Raw genomic sequence first — 18,953 nt, 5'->3', positions numbered from 1 at the left:
TGGCCACGCTGCGGGCCCCCAGTTACCTGTCCAAAAGCCGGAAGCGAGAGAGCTTTCCCGGTGTTTGTTCGTTCTTAAATGTGCATCACAGAGGCGTGTCAAGCTTCTTAAGTGGCTTTAAAAAGTTGCCAATATTCAAACTAGCCAGCTGATTGGTTCTATTGGGTCTAGAGGAAGCTGTAAGCACCTCTTTGCAAAGAATCACTTACGTGAGAGATGGATGGAGCCTTCTTTAACTACAAACCCAAACTATGTTAAACCATGATAGAGATGTATCAGAATCACTGTTTTTGGAGATGCCAGAGGAAACAGTCTGTCACTGAACTTTGAATTTCTAATTCAGCATAAATGTAGAGAGAGAAAATATGACTAGGGCCATGTCCAAAAAGGATTTTGCAGTATGTCAAAAGTATATGGTACTGCAGCTTCTCTCTTGGGTGAAATAGAGTGCTCTTGATAGAGCTTAAGCTGGATCACCTGACTGTTCTTTCTATCCTTAAATTCTGGCTAAAAATTACAAGGCAGAGCAGCTCTGTTCTTAGAGCTACTAGAAACATTTTCTGGAATGGCATTTTGCTCATTTGGTAGTTTGAGAGGTCAATTTGATGCACTTTTGGAGTGAGAGATATACAAAATGTTAGGCTGCAATCTTTTAAAATTTTTAGCCATTGCCATTAATTTTAAGGGTAAACATGTCACCAGGTTGGGCACCGGATATGCGCTTCTGGGTTTGTCTCTTTGACATGTACAGAGCAAAAAATTAAAAATGAAACCAGAACCATTTAGAACAAAATTCATTCTTTTAGGATCAATATGCAACTCCACTTGAAAAGCTTTGCTCTCAATAGGATGCATTTTGCAATGTATTATCTCAATAAATTCTGTTGGGGGTATGAGTATGCAGCTTTTGGGGATTTGTTTTCTTAAGTACAACAACTTGATTTTTGATTCATGTATTGAATATTTCTATTGATTCCATGAATTACATTACACAATTCATACTAAAATAAGAAATGAAAATACTGCCTTCTGTCTAGGTCATGGGAAAAATGATCAAGTATTGTCTCTCATTTGGTGAAAAAACCTTATACGATGTATGAAAAACACAGTAATGAAATATTTCACAGGTGGAAGATGATTAATAAGAAGAGATATTAAATGTCTTGTCAGAATGATGACATAATATCATTTACTACCATCAACCCAAATAGTGGTGTGAACCACTGCAAGCCACTAATCATTTAAAAAGAAAAAAATGTAGAGAAGAGACAGAATAATAAAAAGAAAAGGATCTGACTCAGTTTATGGCATAAATATTTATATTGAAAAGCTCTATTTTCTTGGAGGTTCCAGCAAATAAACTTCAATAAAATTTTGAAAAGTGGCCTTTTCCTTTGAGTTTGCTTTTATTTGGTCTCTCTGTAAAGTAGGTGAGAACATATAGAGCACTTCAGTGACACTGGCTATATTTACCAATGGAAGAAAAGTATGGTGTTAGTGAAATTAGTGAAAATGTGAAAGTTTTTAATTCAAGAGAAAGTGTGAATTACTATTATTATTATTATTACAACTACTTTACCAAAGTGGCCAGGGCAGGACTCTCTAAGGCCATTCTGTGCATGAAAATCCCACTTCAAACCTGCTCAAAGAGAATTCCACACCCAGACTGGAATACTTGCCCCCAGCATAAGAAGGACATGAACCTGTGGGAGAGGGTCCATAGGAGGGCCACAAAAATGATCAGATGGCTGGAGCACCTCTCCTGTGAAGATAAATTGAAAGAATTGGGGTTGCTCAGCTTGGAGAAGAGAAGGTTCCAGGGAGACCTTATCACACCTTCCAGTATCCAGAGGGGAAAAGAGAGTTGGAGGGTCTTTTTACAAGGACATATAGTGATAAGACAAGGGGTAATGGCTTTAAACTGAAATAGGGGAGATTTAGATTGGATATTAGGTTGATCGTTGTGATTGTTGTTTTTGTTGTTGTTATTATTGTTATTACTGTGACAACTGGAACAGGTTCCCAGACAAGCTGTCGATGTCCCAACCCTGACAGTGTCCAAGTCCAGGTTGGATGGGTCTGTGAGCAACCTGGTCTAGTTGAAGGTAGTCCTGTCTATGGCATGGGGTCGGTACTAGATGATCTTTAATGTCCGTTTCAACCCAAACCATCCTGTGATTCCATGATAATTCATCTGTGTATCTCCTGGAATAAGGTACAAAGACATGTACAGCAACAGACTGTGTCAGGATTGTGTAGGTACCTATGACATTCAGGCTTTGTAGATCCCAGTCAAAAATGATTCTCTTGTAAATAGCCACACTGAAGGTACAAAACCATCAAAGATATTGTGTGTTATTGTATTACAATGAGAAGCCTTTTAACTTCACAAAATACAGAAAGTTAGAGATTATATATATCACATTCCTGTTGGATTGACTCCATTTTCTTTGGGCTCTCTTTTTTGCCGCTGATATTTGAACACTTTTTTCATTCAGTTGGGAATTTATTTACAATGGGAAGGGTGTAAGATCCTCAGTAAATGAAAAGAAGAAATGTGAACTGGGGATATGATGGAGCAAGACATGAGGTGGAAAGGTCTGCATGTTGGGTATCTTTGACTTAAAACTGGGTGACTGCAGAATTGCCAAGAATGAGTAAGGCTGAGCGGCTGAAAGTGCAGTGAGAAGTCCAGGGGAAAAACAGTTAATGTGTTTCTTGTTGCTCTGTTTTATTTGCTAATTTAGTTCAATAGGACTACTTCTAAACAAGAGAAACTATATTTATATGGTATAAATTAGGGACGGTAAAATATAAGATGAAGGGGGTTTTTATTGTCAAGCCAAATTGTTGAAATATGCTAGCCCTATTCAGAAACCAGCTGAAATACAATTTTACAGAAAGTGGCATATCCCTAATAGGACATATGCTTTTTGCTTAAACCCCAGAATATTTTATTCTAAGGCTCATGAGAACTGGAAGTGCTTGATTTGGCAAATGGCATAGTAAAACATTCTCAGAAAGGAATTTTTGATTTTGTGTATCATCTTGTGTATCATCATCTCAAGCTGGCATCGATTTTAGAGGAAATCAAAACAGCTTAAATAAAATATTTAAATTTGCTCTACCAGAAGGTCCTTAGCTTCTCCCAACAGAAATGAATATTCAGACTTTATGAAATCTTTCAAGGATACGTTCCAACTACAAAGCAAAAGTATGCATCCTGACCATACTTCTAGGCATTCTGGTGTTGCACTTGCTTATCATAACAGCTTTACTACCTGAAAATATAGAGAGTGATGTCCTTACATCTTATAAATCATGCGTTTCATCCCTGTTCTGTACTGGTTGTTGGCAGAAAGGTGACACTGTGCAACACTTTTCTTGTAGAAGTTTAGAGTCTCTTAAGTACCCAGAGGTCCATGCTGAAGAGTTATTGACATTATTTTTGTTTTGTTGGGTTTTTTGGCATTTATTTTTCTATTAATACCTGTTTTCTTAAAAGTAAAGTGGTCCCTTTTGTTCTGGTCAGCAATTCCTTAGAGATTCTAATTAAGTCTTGTCCATTACAGCCCATTAGATGCATTAGATGGTGTTAAAAAGCAATTTGGTTTCCTTCCCCAGTCCATGCCAGCATGCTTACCCAATTACTTCCACACAGCTTTAAAGATGAAATTTTCAAAAGCATCAGCATTGGCAAAATGCTGTTTTCAGTAAGTCAGTGGTCATTCATTGACTTCAAATTGACAAGAAACAAAATAGCGAATGTCCTTGTATCTTTAAAGACCCAAAGATGTCTAAATTATGGGAGAGCACTGTAATACATTACAGCAATACCCCTAAGCTAATTAGTTGCTGCTTTCAGCAGCTTCTTCTGTTAATATAATTCTATTGCTTAAGAGCCTCTTCCCTGTTCTGGTTTTGGGGAGTAATGGAGACATTTTTATTATAACTGACACTGGCAATGAGATTTCAGAGCTAACTTTATGAACCTCATTTCTTTTTTTCCCTCTAGAAGCACTACTTTTAGAAACAGAAAAACAAATATTGGAACTTATGAGCCTATCAGGGTGGAAAAGAAAGTAGAAGCAGTCAAAGAACTCCTGAAATCATTCTACGTTTAATAATTCACAAAACATGAAAGGAAAAGTAAACAGCCAAGATTGGAGTAATCTCACTGCAAAATATAGAAAGCTGTGTCCCAAATGCTTGTCTGAGTGTCAGGGGTATTGTTCTTCTGAATATCCTTCAGGGTCCTTCTCAATTTTATTTTTGTTTTTAGGTTAAATACCGTTGTGAGGTTTTTTTCTCACACAGTTTTAACTTTCAATATGTGAAAGTTAAAGTTCTTTAATGATGGAATTAAGAGACACAAAAGATTTTTTTTTTATATTATGAATATATTTATTGTTAATATTTTGAAGCAAAACAACCACATTCCTGATAATGATTATTAGAGACTGGAGGTAGGTCTCATTCAGGTAGGATCCAGTATTTAAGGCAAGCTGACTGTCATGGTTCTATAAGGTTCCTAAGAAAGGCTTCACAAGGGAGAGCAGATTATTACTCCTCGGAGGAAACTCAAAGCCCACACTCAGCCCCTTATTGCTGTTAAACTTTCTAGACAGTTACTTCTTTGGGGATTTAATAAATACTGACAAATCAACCAACTTTTATTTTGTGTCCGAGTGGCAAAGAATAAGCTCTCTAAGAGGCTGAAAAGTATTAATCACATATATTTAAGTAAGAGAAGAGGGACATATCTGTCCATTTTGGCTCTAATAGTGATAATCTCGTTCATTACAACAGCTCATATCCAAGCCTTGGAGTCCTCATTTACCACTCCTTGGTGAATCAGTGCAACACTGAAAGTTGCATCAGGCTATGCTGATATGTTAGGCAGTGAAATGCAGCAACAGACAAACCGACACAGGGGCTGTGGCAGCACCTCAACCCTTGCAGGGTGTCCCATGGCAGCACAGGGGACTCCTGGCACAGCCCTTAGGTGGGCAGTGCTCCCTCCTTGAGCCCCAGGGAAGTAGCTGAGCACTAAACTCTGAGGGACCTTAATGCCATGTAACCTCTGGTTATATGTGATTTACAAGGCTGGCAGAGCAATCTTGTTAAGAGGAAAACAAGGAAATAAAGACAAAATAGCTACTCAATAATAGGTATGAGGTGTTAGGCAGTGTGCCAATTCCTTTCCATCTGTATTCGGCATCTGTTGACTTTTGCTCATTTTGTTGTGTTTTCAGCACTTTTCATTGATTACAAATTCAGATGCTGTGATTTCTACCAAGTATAATACCAGAAAATTGTCAAAATATTTGCAGTCAAATGCACACCCATTCAAAATTCCACAGCCTTTAAACTCCAAAGCTTACAGGCCAAAAAGAAAATGAAATATTGCTTAGATTCACAATTTTCATCAGGAAAAAAAAAAAAGTTCCATTTTTCAGTGCAATATGATGACTTTTAGATTAAAACTTTTAGATTGGTTGATACTGGGATTAGAATTCTCCAAACCAAATATTTTTACCTTTATAGACGTTGAGGAAAGATGGCTGGGTGTAAAATCAGAGGAAACTGAGAAGTTATGTTCACATCCTAACAGAAATTATAACAATATGGAATTTATAGGGTAAAATACAGATACTACTCCCTGGATGGAATGTGGTTGGCATGCTTGGAACCTATTCCATGATGATTCCCCAGACACACAATCTGTAGCTGCAAGCACCTGCTAAGGGGGATGGAATGGAGGGTGGAGCAGAGTAGAAGCACCACGGCCAGGCTCTGTTGAAATCCGTGCAGGGAAGGGAACTCGATGGTGCTTTGCAGCCAATAAACTGCACAATAACTGTCAACAAGGAGAGATAGAGAGAAGATGTCTTGCTGCTGAACCAACCTATGCAATAAAATAACTCTCCTCAGATAAACTTGGCTCATTTACAGCATAATTGTAATATTAATGCACATCTCCATCCCAAAGTTACCCACCTCCAAGGTACAACCAACCCTCACTGAGGAAGTGCTCTATATTTTATTGACTATATTTTTAAGAGCAAAGTGAATTTTACATCAATCAGCAACAAAGGTATGTATGACTAGAGTCACTCAAGCTCCAGTTAAAGAATTAATATAAAAGTAAGTTGAAAACGGGAGAAAGTTAGGGAAGACTCCATTGTCTGACTACTGGGATCAGTCAACAGGCTGAACCTGTCTTCTCCCCCATAAAGACACCTGTTGGGTAAGAATCGCACTCTGTGAACACTAAATACTTTTGCTGGGGATCAGAGCTTGTCTGTGTATTGTTTGAATGTGGTTTTGCAGTCAGATACCATCACCAACAATTCTTGAACCTTAATCTTTCACATCTTTATGTTAATAAAGGCTGTTACTCTGTAGACTGTTGGTGCAAGTCCTTCGCGGGTGCTGGCAGTTGCCAGCAGCAGGTAACTCAAATAAAGTAGAAGACCCACTGAGTCATAAAGTGGGAAGACCTGCTGAGGGCTCTTATGCTGTTTCTTTGTATTCCTAATTAAGTCAGTCCAACTACCCTCCAATCCAGCAGGACTATTCAGTGAAGGCTCCCCGTAGTGGGACACTGACAGACTGGTTGGGCACAAGGGTCATGCCTTACTTGGGACACTGACAGACAGATTGAATACTAAGGGTCGAAGAAATCTCCCCTTTTCACGTGACATGTAACAACATGTCATTTCAGATTTTCCAAGGTTGATCAATACAATTATTTCTGTTTTCCAGACTGGAGGGAAGATAAATTGGTTTTTAGCAATAGGAAAACTAAATGAGATGGGAAATATTTCTTCATCAGTAAAGACAGGACAAAAATAAGTTGACATGGTACCTAGATCGTAGTGTAGCACATTATAGCACTTTGATGATAAAGCAAAGGAAAAGCTAAAGGGAAGACAGTAACAGATTATTCTGGTGAATATTCTGTTGAAGGAGACGAAGTCAGTTTTCTGGGTTTTTTTTCTTTAAGTAGTTATATAAATACAGTAAAAGACAATGCAGAAGAAGCAGGCTGTTAGGTCATTAGAGTGGGGACACAGAAATGAAGGATCTGGTCCACTTAATAAGCAAGCTCAACAGGGAAAATACAGGAAGTTTTTTTTTCTCAGGTTTTATTTCTTCCTTGTTAAGCTTTTAATGTTTTGTTGCTATTTTTTCCTGTCTATAAGGCTGAGCAAGGACCTCAGTGAGATTTGAAGTCCCTGTAGATTTTCCTGCTGGCTCCTAAACTGAGTATAAGTACAATATTCCCAGGCTTATCCAGCTCTGCTTTAGAAACCGTTTGTAATCCACACAAGAGCAGCAAAGAAGAAACATATACCGTATTATTACTGGGATAATTGCTGCCTGGCTAATCTCAAATTTCATTGCTTCTGGGCTTCTTTTCTTATTAGCTGTGAATGTTTATAATTTCAAGTGGTTGTATAAGTCCTTCTTGCCTCATCTAGCTCCTCTGCAGAAAGAACAGTTGTCCTTGACTTTAAGGCATTATATATTCTGCTTCGTTTACAATACATCCAAATCCACTCTAAGCAGTCTTTCTGTTTCTTGGTGATGTGCCAGTGATTCTGAACAGTTAGATCCTGCCAGCTATTACTATTGTCAATAGCCAACTTTCAGGAGGAAAGACATGCTGTAAAGCTTTGAAGTAGTTGATCAGCTATGCTCAAGTGACCGCTGCTCCCTATGTAGATGGAGCTTGGATTCACTGCACACACTTCTCATTTCAGTACAAAGTCAGAGATCTGAGAAATGTCTCTGTTCATCTCCAAAAGCTGAAAACAAGGTCTACTTTCTGTTGCTTGCGTATGTGGCTAACATCCTCTAGCACACCATCAGCTTGTATTTCCTTTTTCCTGAGGAGAGCAGATACCGCGCTGCTTATTTCCCCGCAATTTAATGCACCCATTTTGGTAAACCTGCATCCAGTAGTGTCCAAAATCCAGGCATCCTTTCTCTCAGGTGACTCCCTTAATCACCAGTCTGAAAACTTCTCTGTTTCTTACTTTCTAGGTCAATTTATATTTAATTATTTTAAAACTGCCAAAGCTCCAGATGGAGGGGTGGCTATTGCAAACAACACTACAGCTGCCAGTTGATTACAAGCTCCCTAAAGACAGGACATCACAGGACCTCTTCCAGGACAAGATTCCCTTCCCTTCCCTTCCCTTCCCTTCCCTTCCCTTCCCTTCCCTTCCCTTCCCTTCCCCCTGTATTGCAAAATGCTGGACTAATTATCATGACAAAGTTCTCATCTTCTTAATTGCATCTAAATGTTCACTACTGCTCTAATTACTCAATAGTGGGGATTTTAGATATATTTCAGGAAGTGTGATAAATGTTTAAAAATTTTCATGTCTTAGACAGGTCTTCCGGAGAAGAGCAGAAAAAAGTATTTTCTACTGGAAAGAGTTTGGAGAAGGATTGTGTTTAAACCCACAAATTTTAAGTGTTCAGGTGTCTTGCTGGTTTGAAAACAAACAGTAACAATCAAAGGAAATGCATTCCTGAAGAGAGGCATGTCTGTGAGTACTCCTACATTGAAAATTCGGACTTCTAATCTTTCTCCTTTCTCCTTTTTTTTATCTCTTGTACACAGAAATTCCAAATTATAATGGCATTAAGATGGTTCTCCCATTTTTCTTTTACGTATTTTTACCTAATATAGCTCCTAGGACCTATAGGCTTGTCTATTTTTGCATCTCTTTTACTCCCATCTTGTCAATGCTGTCCTCCTCTAGTGGAAGTATTTATTCAGAATCCTTTGACAGGAGATTCTAAAGATGTGGATGTCAGGGAAAGCTGAAGCATCACCATAGCATTATGCAAAAATATCTATTGTAATATAAATCCCTATGCCACAGCAATTTTAGCCTCTCATTTAGTCACTTATACAAAATGTGCTATAATCAGGATGAAGGCATAACTTATTGTTGCACTGATAGATTCCATACAATCAGTGCATTGTAAAATATGATGAAAATCGAGTTTTATTCTGGCAATTCAGCATTACATGACAATAGAGGCACTGCTCCCTTAAATCCTCAGTCCTTTCTTTTTCTACTGGCTGAATCTGCTTTTCCCAGAGGTTTTGAGATGCAGCCAAGTAACATCCACTATCCTTCTCAGGAACTATTCCCCATCTGACTAAAAGAGCATCAGCTGGGTCCCTGACCCTTTCCGAAGAATTCCCCTGATGGATCTAAAAGAATGAGTCACACAAAACTCCAACCCATCATAAATTAATTTTTCTCTTCTGAAAAGGGAAGGCCACAGATGCCAAGCTGGGGAAGGTTGTCTTTGAGAAGCTGCACCTCCCTCTTTGGCAAGCTCCCTATGCTTCTATCCTGGCATCACAGCAGCCACTGCTGGCTCACACCCAGCTGTCTTTGCCAGTTGGTCTCACTCAGCCTTCCACCTGAGACTTCCCATCTATCTTCCTAAGGCTGAATCTCTAAGACACAAGACCAAGACATCTTCTGCAACCTCTCACCCTGAAACAAGATTTTTGTGCCAATAAAAAATGATGTGTTTTCATAACATTCCTGACCTCATTTCAGGGAAAGAATTTCCTTTTTTAGGATCTGTTCTTTGGCTTCAGGAAGACATACAGCAGCCTCTGCTCTGTTCTTATGAAACAACTTGACTTCAATAAAGATGCCAGGTAGAATGAGAAAAACAATGTGTGGGTTGTCCAGGTCTCCTCCTTAGCCTTCTCAAAAGATTGAGGGACACTACAGCATTTCTTCTACCCCAGACCTACCCTGCTTTTCCATCAATACATTTTTCTGCATTCAGTTTAATTAATAAGACATTTTCTGCTGTCCAAAATACAAACTTCTTGAGCCAAAATTCAATTCATTTCATATCATAAAGTCATACTTTGCATATTAAACACATAGAGAAAAATCTCTGAAGCTTTTCCCACTTCAGAGAAGTTATTTTATGACATTGTTACTATAAAGTTAGGATAAAAAGTAGGTTTAACATATAACAGTAATGGTGAAGCTTGAGGTAGTTATGATCTGTCATGGAAGCGAGTTCTAAAATCACGGACCAGTTGCTGGTTTTCTGTACATAAACTTCACTTTTAAGATTAACAATTGTATTGTTATAGCCATCGGATATTACAGCCACACAGCAAGCAAGCGACTTTGTAAGTTAGGTCAACCCCATTGAAGGATTTAAAGATTAATTAAGGACAGGCAGAACATTGTCTTTGGGTGCTTTTTTTTAAGACTACAAGCAGAAATGTTGTGACATCAATCATCCAGAAGAATCACACATGGGGGTATAATTTTTGAATGACTAACAAATCTTTCAAAAGCCATGAACTCTTCTGTCACACTAGTGCTGCCTAATGATTCAAATGTGTCCTGCACCAAAAAAAATTAAAGACATGAATGAGAACTAGTATGCTAAGTCAAAACAAGAAAACCCACAGTATTTGTGTTTATAGTATCACCAAGACTTGCTAGCAGTACATGCTTTTGTTTTAAAAACCCTGCTCTGTGACTCATTGTCATGGGTTGACCTTAGCTGGGCACCAGGTGCTCAACAAGACACTCCATCACTCCTTCTCAGCTGGAGAGAGGAGAGAAAATAAGACAGGAAACAATGTATAGGTCATGCTAAAGCAGTTTACTAAACTAAAAGTGAAAAGTTGTGGGCATAAGAAAGGAAGAAAAAAAAAGAATTTCTTCTCTACTTTCCCATCAGCAAATGATGTCTGGCCAATTCCTGGGAAGCTGCACTTCTGTATGTGAAACAGCTGCTTGAGAAGGCAAATGTTGCAAATAACGAAAGCTCTCCACTTCCAGCTCCCTTTACTTAACTTTTTTATTTGAGCAGACAGCATATGGTATGAAAATTCCTTCAGTCAGTTGAGGCAAGTGATCCAAGCTGCGTCCCCTTCCCAGATCTTGCCCACCCCCAATCTACTGTTCAGGGAGTGGGGGAAGAATGTTGGAGAGATATTGCTGATGCTGTGCCAGCACTGCCCATCAGTAGCTAAAACACTGGTGTGTTGTCAACACCTTTCTACCTACTAATACGAAGCACAGCACTGTGAAGGCTGCTATGGGGAAAATTAGCTCCATCTCAGCCAGACCAGATACACTCATTTTGAAATCATCTACACAAGGCATTTTACATAGAGACTGTGAAGACTATTTGTAGTTGGAAATGAAATCTTATGTGTCTGTGTGATTCAGGTCACATCATCAGGAAAACATATCAACTGTAGACTTTGTTTTCAAGGCAAAGGCAACACTCTGTTCTAGACCCATTTACAAGGAAAAAACCCATCCAGTCCTGATACAAACACATCTTCAGAGCCAATGAATTTCAACATACTCTAGGAAAAGAAAAAAACCACGCTTTTTAAAATCAGAAGAGTAAGCTGAAAATCTTCATCTCTACCTGACACGATTTTGTCTCAAATATTTAAGTCTTTGACACCCTGATGATACTGGTGTATCATTCCAACAAACATTACCTTTCTTTTGGGCTATTTTTTTCCTGAAAAAAAATAATCTTTAATGGTTTGGCCTTTATCAAGATCAAATGCAATTATAGCAGGAGACACCATATGTCCAAGAATCACAAGTTATTGTTGGGAAAAAATGGCATTTCTTCAAGTTGAGTGACAGCTTGTAGGAGGTTGAATAACATGCTCAACCATTTATAATTTGGTTGGCTGAAAGAGAGGCTGACACTATTGGACAAAAAAAAAATCTATCTTTCCCATCACTTTTAATTAACTCAGAACACTTAATCAAATAGTGTGACTTAGCAGCATGACTTGAAATTGATAGGAACATAGGTGTTTAAAGTCTGGCTGAGTTTTTGTCATTCAGGTCCACAGTTACTAGTTTACAAAAGAAATTGACAGTATTTAGCTTTTATTTATAGTAATTTTAAAAACAGCAAGCCTAATTCTGCTGTTCTGTTGCCATGCCTCTGATATGAATACGGCAGACCTAGAACAGCTCGCTGAGAATTCTCTTTTTATGCGTGTCCCTGAGATACTTCTTTTGCATGGCACAGGATCAGTACAAGCAACCCTAATCTTCTGTTGTGTAGCCCCAGTGGAGGTGATCAGTAAAAACATGTGAGACTGTCAATGTGTGAAGCTCTCTGGGACAACCTGGGGTCTGGGCATCTAGGACTCCTCCTCCACTTTACCTAATTTTTGACACAAGCCATACCATAGTCCTATAGCCTGCAAGGATAGAGCAGTCATATGCTGCTACTTCCCCAGAATACTCTTCCAGAAACTTGAGGAACTTTCAAAACCCAGAATGGGTACTTTTTTAGGCTAATCATAAAATCACAGAATGGTTTGGGTTGGAAGGGACCCCAGAGATCCAGTCCCCACCTAATGGGTAGGGACACCTACCACTAGACCAGGCTCAGAGCCCTATCCTGTCCTTGAACACTTCCAGGGATGGGGCATGTACAGCTTCCCTGCTCCAATGTTCCACCAGCATCATAATAAAGAATTTCCTCCTAATATCTAATATAAACCAATACTCAGTTTGAAGAAGAAAATTACCTGTTATAGTATTGTTGCATCATGTTGTAAGAAGTCCCTCTCCAGCCTTCCAGTAGTCCTCTTTAGGTGCTGGAAGGTGCTATAAGGTCTTTCCAGAGCCTTCTCTTCTCCAGGCTGAAAATTACCTTGGATGATTTCTATTTCGATGATTCATCTGTCATTTTTGAACCCATGTAAGGATTACAATTGGATTTTGGAAATAAAACAGATGTCAATTCTGTTCTGAAGATACAGCCTTGAGAGCAGTTTGCAAGTGGCTCTGAGCTACTCTCTGGCATGCACCAAGAGCCACTACATTCTCTCAAATGTGAAACCATCGCCAGAACAGGAGCACATAAGGAACCCAGACTGCTTATTTTCTGACCTTGGCCAATCCTGGAGCAGGCTGAATAGGTTTTTGAACAATATGATCCAGAACACAAAATATGCAGAAATTTGATCTGACATAATCCTTATGCTTCATATTGTCAGTAATGGTATCAGTAATGAAAAAAAAAATCAGAAGACTATAATGCTTTTATATTTTGAGCAGAGAAACTCTCAGAGGCTAAATAATACTGAAAATGACCTGGGATTCCATGCCAATAAAGAAAAATTATATTCTTCCCACCTGTACCAAATGGCTGTGTGGACAAAAAATTTTCTTGTGCAACTCTATAGAAAAAAAACATGGCTAGAGGAGCCCACTTTCAAAAAAGTCTTCACATGTAACACCTTTTCTGTAATTCAGTCAAAGCAAGGTCCTTGCTCTACAGTGTGGCATTTGCTCATTGTCACTGTTCAGTGTATTAATGCAAGTTCAGTAACCCATCCTTTTTACTGAAGCTTCATTTACATGGAAAGCTAACGCTATGTTTTGCTTTTACTAGAGGACCAATTCCTTAATGACACAGTGCCTCATGCATGCTCATCAGTGAAACAAGAAGAGGATTTTCCTGCTGTTTTCTCCTTCTTTATAAAACACAGAAAAGGTGGAATTCATCCTACCAAATGCATATGTCTACAATGAAGGTGTATACATCTGAACTCGCTCCCTTTTGTAATTGAGAAAATGTAATGGAGAAAAATAAGCAGTTTGTGTATAATTAATCTTATCCTAAAGTCTAGAACAGATGAGGTGCCCCGAAAAAGTATTTGGTTTTTTCTTCTCCATGGAGCCTAGTCTGATAAGACATCTGTGATGTAGAAATCTAAAGTTAGACAAATGGATTCACACCTAAGATGCCTAAAAGAAGTGAATAACAGTGGAAAGTACATCCACTTGTAAATTCACTTATTTTGAGTCTCATTTCAATGTATAAATTCCAGTGTATAGAAGCTAGACAAAAGCATGATTTTAAGGTCTATCCACAGGAAACTTGTACCTTCCTTTCACCACCACTCAGTTTCTAAGTTCTGCACTGGATTTTGCAGACTAATTGGTGATATCATGGTACCCTAGTTCTTACTTACCTTTGATCATTTTGAATGATAGCTAAAACACACTGAGATATCAGTTGTCTCATCCCTCTGTTACATTACTGATGAGACTGGATAGTAAATATTTTTCTCTCACTCTGCCAATATTACAACAATGTCACCATTCTGCACTGTACTCTAGTAGTACAAACCCAAACAGGTATCACAGTGTCTGTATTGGACAATGCTAGGATAGTTCCCTCTCTGGGATTCTGCATTATACAATTTGTGGTAATGCTGGAGACGATGACAAGCCTGAGTAAAGCAAGTGATGCCCCATGACTAAAACAGATTTCTGTTATAAAATGCCTTAATTCAGTCAAGATTAAGATCGTTGTATAGAAAGATTTGAAGCAATTTTCTTAGTATTTTGGAAGAGCCTTCATGACTATGTCAGCTATTAGTATGCAGCTTCTTTTAATCATTATTTCTAATAGATTTCCTGGTCTAACTTGGGAAATGTTAATTTGTTAATCAATCATCAACTACCATTTCTCCACCAATAGATTTTTAAGTCAAATAATATTCTAAGATGTCTTACACTTGCATCTGCAAAGGAGTAACATGTAGCTTGGTTATTCTTTTCAAGATCAACGACTTAACTGGAATACAAAGATTGAAATTTATAAAAAATAATTGCTTATATTTTATAAACAAGACTGAACTCATTGATGCTGATAATACTGGTTTAGTAAGAAAGCATACAAGCAAATTCCAATGTAGTAGTCAAAACTATAACGACTAGTCTGATAAGTGAAGTTATAATTAAATTAAATATTTATTTTTCAGTCAGATGGCTTTCTGTTTTACTAGTATAATCTTTAAATAAATATTTTTCTTTTAGCTTAGCTTCCCAGCTTAGACAAAGAGTGCTTTAGGACTTTACAAATTGTTCCCAAATGTTTTCATGCACCATACTGAAGTTTCTTTCAATACACTTTCTAATGTTTTTAAAATTTCCTCTACTGAGAAATAAATTCTCTAAATGTGATTATTTCAAGGATTCCAAATCTAGTTACTACATTCAGTTGCAAAAATACTATGTTCCCTCTTCACATACAAGTTTTACGTAGCAAATATACTGACTTTTTGACCACATATTAATCTAAGATCTAAGATGGATAAGATTCAGTGCTAAATATCTACATTAAAATTCTTGTTCATCTCTGCACATGTATTTTTATTTATATTTTTATATCTGTTTCAATTATCGTTGTTAATTTTAATGTGTTTGAATGCTGATACTTGATGTTGATGTTGACACAATTTATCTGCATCTATGTGAGAACACAGCTGTTTTGAAAATTTGGCCCCAGTTTGGGTACTGGTATCTTTTGAAAGTCTGCCTTGAGGCACAACTGGGCCATTGCTAATTAGTCCTGCATATAATTACATATACAGTGAAATACCAAAAAAAGTACAAGGGTCTACTTATTAAACATATCAACTATGAAATTTTCTTCTTATCAACTTCTTCCGTTACCTGGCTCAAATCCCAGCTTCTTGCTAAACAGAGGGTGATTTCTGGTGGTCATCCTCTGGTGCTCACACCCTCTGCACCTGGGCTGTTTGCTTGCACGTTGTCAGCAAAGCACCCACTGCTTTTGCAAATGGCCGATTGTTTGAGTCATTAACCATTAACATTTCAGTCTCTCACATAGGTGAGAGAGTGGAGAAAGAGAAAGAAGATTATATTTAAATAAGGAACATCTGACTAAATCAGTATTTTTTACTTAGCAGAAAGCAAGGGGACATTTTAATTCCCTGGAAAGTTTCCTTTAAAAAAATCCCATACTATCAAAACTGGATTTAGTGCTAAATATTATGAGACTGTGTGACATCCTTGGAATAATAAATTAGTTGCACATTCTGACTCCTGCCCTCACGTCCTCTCTGCCCCATAGATACTTACCTTTGACTGGTTGTCATTTTGCACACTGACAAGAGGTATTAACTGAGGACTCTGCTCATCACAGATTGTTTGCAGAGTAAAATATACCCTTATTTTATGCAGAAGTGAATGGTGAAAAGGTTGTGCATAGTAGGTTTAGAGAGTCTAAAGAAGATTCTGCTCCACATTCTCAATTCTATAGAAAAATACCTCCATAGGTATCACAGTTCTGCTGTTTTTTCTGTAACTTTTAGTGATTCTGCTTTTTAGCACCTTTATGAGCTGTGGCTCCCAGACAGTTTTTTATTTCTCTGGAATCGTTACAGCTCTATGCACCAATAGTGCTTTTATCCTCTATGAGCATACTATTTCTATAATACACATAAAGTTCCAAGTAGAAATCTAAAGCACCTATTGGCAATTTAACAATACTGAAGGTGCGCATTTATGAATAGACATTTTACTAACAATCTAGGATTCAATTGCAGCTTGGTCACAAACGCTCAAAATGAAAAAGCATAGAATTGCAGCTGCTGCCAGAGCAGAATATGAACAAAATTGGCAGTAGTTTGAATTCCTGATTCTGCTGTTAGCTTCCCTTTTGTTTTAAAAAAGACAAAGCATGGAACTAAATGCTTCTCTAGATTAAATTCTTGGTTCAGTCTTGCTTGATGGCACACTGAAAGCCCAGATTCACAGAACCACAGAATGAATAAGTTTGGAAAGAACCACAGTGGGTCATCTGGTCCAGCCTCCCTGCTCAAGCAGGGTCATCCAAGAGCACATGGCACAGGATTTCATGCAGACTGTTCTTGAATATCTCCCATGAGGGAGACTCCGCAACCTCTCTGGGTAATCTGTTCCGGTCACCTGCACGGTCACCTGCAGAGTTAAGATGTTCTTCATGATGTGCATCAGTTTCTGCAGATTTTCTCTTGTCCTATTGCTGGGCACCACTGAGGAGAGCCTGGCTCCATCCTCTGACACCTTCACTTCAGATATTCACAGAAATTGATGAAGTCCCCTCTCAGTCATCTCTTCCTGAGGCTGAACAGGTCTCAGCCTTTCGTCATAGAAGAAATGCTCCAGTCCCTCAATCACCTTTGCTGATTGACAAAATTTAAACCAGAGCTATGGATGAGTCCTTGCAGGAAGGAGTGATTTCCATGAATGGTTTCCTATATCTTGTGACCCAACAGGTGGCAGTTCCTCCTTCACTTTGTAAGCTGGGAGCTATGAGGAAAAAATTTTGAATACAGCAAAATGCTGATGCAACCTATCCTAAGAAAAAAAAAAAATATTCTGCACCAATGAGTCTGTATAGATTTTAAATGTCTTCATGGAAAAATAACATAACTGCCCAGTGTACTTCTATAAAAAAAATCAGGCTAGTGCAAAAAAATAAGCAAGTGAAAATAAGTGACTTGACTTAGATACAAATTTAATAGAATATTGTGTACCATTCTGGCATGCTTGCTTTCAGGGGGATTTTGTACAAGCTGCAGCATGAAAGATTTTTGACTGTTCTGATTTGAGCTATTCAGAAATGCATTATAAGAAGTTATTATTTGCTTGTTTTCAGAGTTAGAAAATGGAAAGAAAACAAATTTTATAGACTCAAACCCTCTGTTGTTACTGTGTCTCTTGTTCAGAAATCTGGGCAGTAAACTCTGCTCTTTATTATTCTGGAGGCCGGACATAAGCTAGGAAATAGCTGACATAGAGATGAATGACAAGACCTATAGGTCTGCTTTTGGTCTTGAGGTGTGTCCTGGGTTGCAGTGTATTCTATTACCATCCTCAGGAGCCGTTGAAACCAGGTGGGGCAGTGTTTCCTTGCCTCCTCCCCCCAGACTATCTTTCTGTTAATTGCCCATCATTGTCCTGCCGCCTGACTCAGAGATAACTCCCTCCGGACTATTCTCCTGTTAATGAGCCTAATCAACACTTGGCCTCATGACTCGTTACCCCATTGTGAGATGCTCCGCCCAGAGGGAGGAACCAAGCATCCCATCGTGGATATAATCTGAGGCTGAACACCAGAGACACCGGCTTCCCACTGGATTTCCAGAGGGCAGGAGCTACACAGCCACCATTGGACTTCCTGAGGAAGAGCAGACTGTTTTACTACAGGATCACCGCTTCAGAGGACTGCAGCCACCATTCTACCAGACTGCTACCACCACCCTGCCTAACAGGGTGTCAGGTTGTACCTTGACTCTGTCAGTTTGACAGTGTTTTCTTTTACCTTTTTTTTCCCCTTTTCTTTAATTTCCATTAAATTGTTATTCTGACTTAGTGCCTCCCACTGGTTTGTTTTCAAACTAGTACATAATTTGGCGCCCAACGACGTGGGGCTTGCTCTGAGAAAAAGTCAGAATTACAATTTTGTATAAACAGAAATCTATTCACCATGGTGCTCAGCTGGTCTGCATGGGTACTGTATCTTGCTCTCTATATTTTTCCTCACATGGGGAACTACCTGCCTGTTGTATTACTCCTGTTAAAACCAGGGAATGGTATGAGAATTGCTTTATTGGTTTATTATGTCTATAGCATAATAACCTGCGAGGCGATGAATACCATTCGGAATATATACTCAATTTTGTTTGGCTGTCCTAGTCTGGGCTCCTATGTCTGGGACCTCTTCAACAATCACAGCCAGCCCCTGGTGGGAGGAGTAGAGAGTGGTTTCTTCCAGCCTTTCAGGCCAGGCACAGCAGTTTTTGAAAAAATTGAGTTCCCTCTGGATGTTAAGGATGGTATAATCTTCTTGTCAGTTCTCTTCTCTTTTTTCTCTATGGCCTGCATTGTGTACACCATGCTTAGAAACAAAACACTACTTAGTGTGGTGCAACGTCTGCTTGAGGAGGAGGTAAAAAGGAGCAAAGCAGCAAATACCATGTCTACACAGACTGTCACACAGAAAGGAGCCAAAAGCAAAGCAACCGCATCCATTTCTACGCAGACCGTCACAGAGGAGAAAGGAACCAAGAGCAAAGCAACCGC

At 38.6% G+C, this 18,953-nt stretch overlaps 1 protein-coding gene and 1 long non-coding RNA gene across 2 annotated transcripts in view; both read left to right on the top strand.

The window, feature by feature from the left end:
* The first annotated feature begins 219 nt into the window (after positions 1–219).
* LOC121659442 lies at positions 220–17,469 on the top strand. The gene is made up of 3 exons (XR_006014330.1): positions 220–1,953; positions 17,096–17,101; positions 17,458–17,469. It is a non-coding gene; the product is annotated as an uncharacterized LOC121659442 (long non-coding RNA).
* Positions 17,470–18,300: 831 nt separating this feature from the next.
* LOC121659552 overlaps positions 18,301–18,953 on the top strand; it is a 2,330-nt gene continuing 1,677 nt past the window's right edge. The window contains exon 1 of the mRNA XM_042017747.1: positions 18,301–18,924. Within this exon, the coding sequence (XP_041873681.1) occupies positions 18,358–18,924 (567 nt within the window). The 5' untranslated portion in view covers positions 18,301–18,357. The remainder of the gene's footprint in view (positions 18,925–18,953) is intronic.

This window comes from Corvus kubaryi, unplaced genomic scaffold (genome assembly GCF_017639235.1).
Source record: "Corvus kubaryi isolate FWS band 111438036 unplaced genomic scaffold, C.kubaryi_AGA036_p1.0 137, whole genome shotgun sequence".
NCBI lineage: Eukaryota > Metazoa > Chordata > Aves > Passeriformes > Corvidae > Corvus > Corvus kubaryi.
This window is presented reverse-complemented; position numbering and strand designations above follow the sequence as displayed.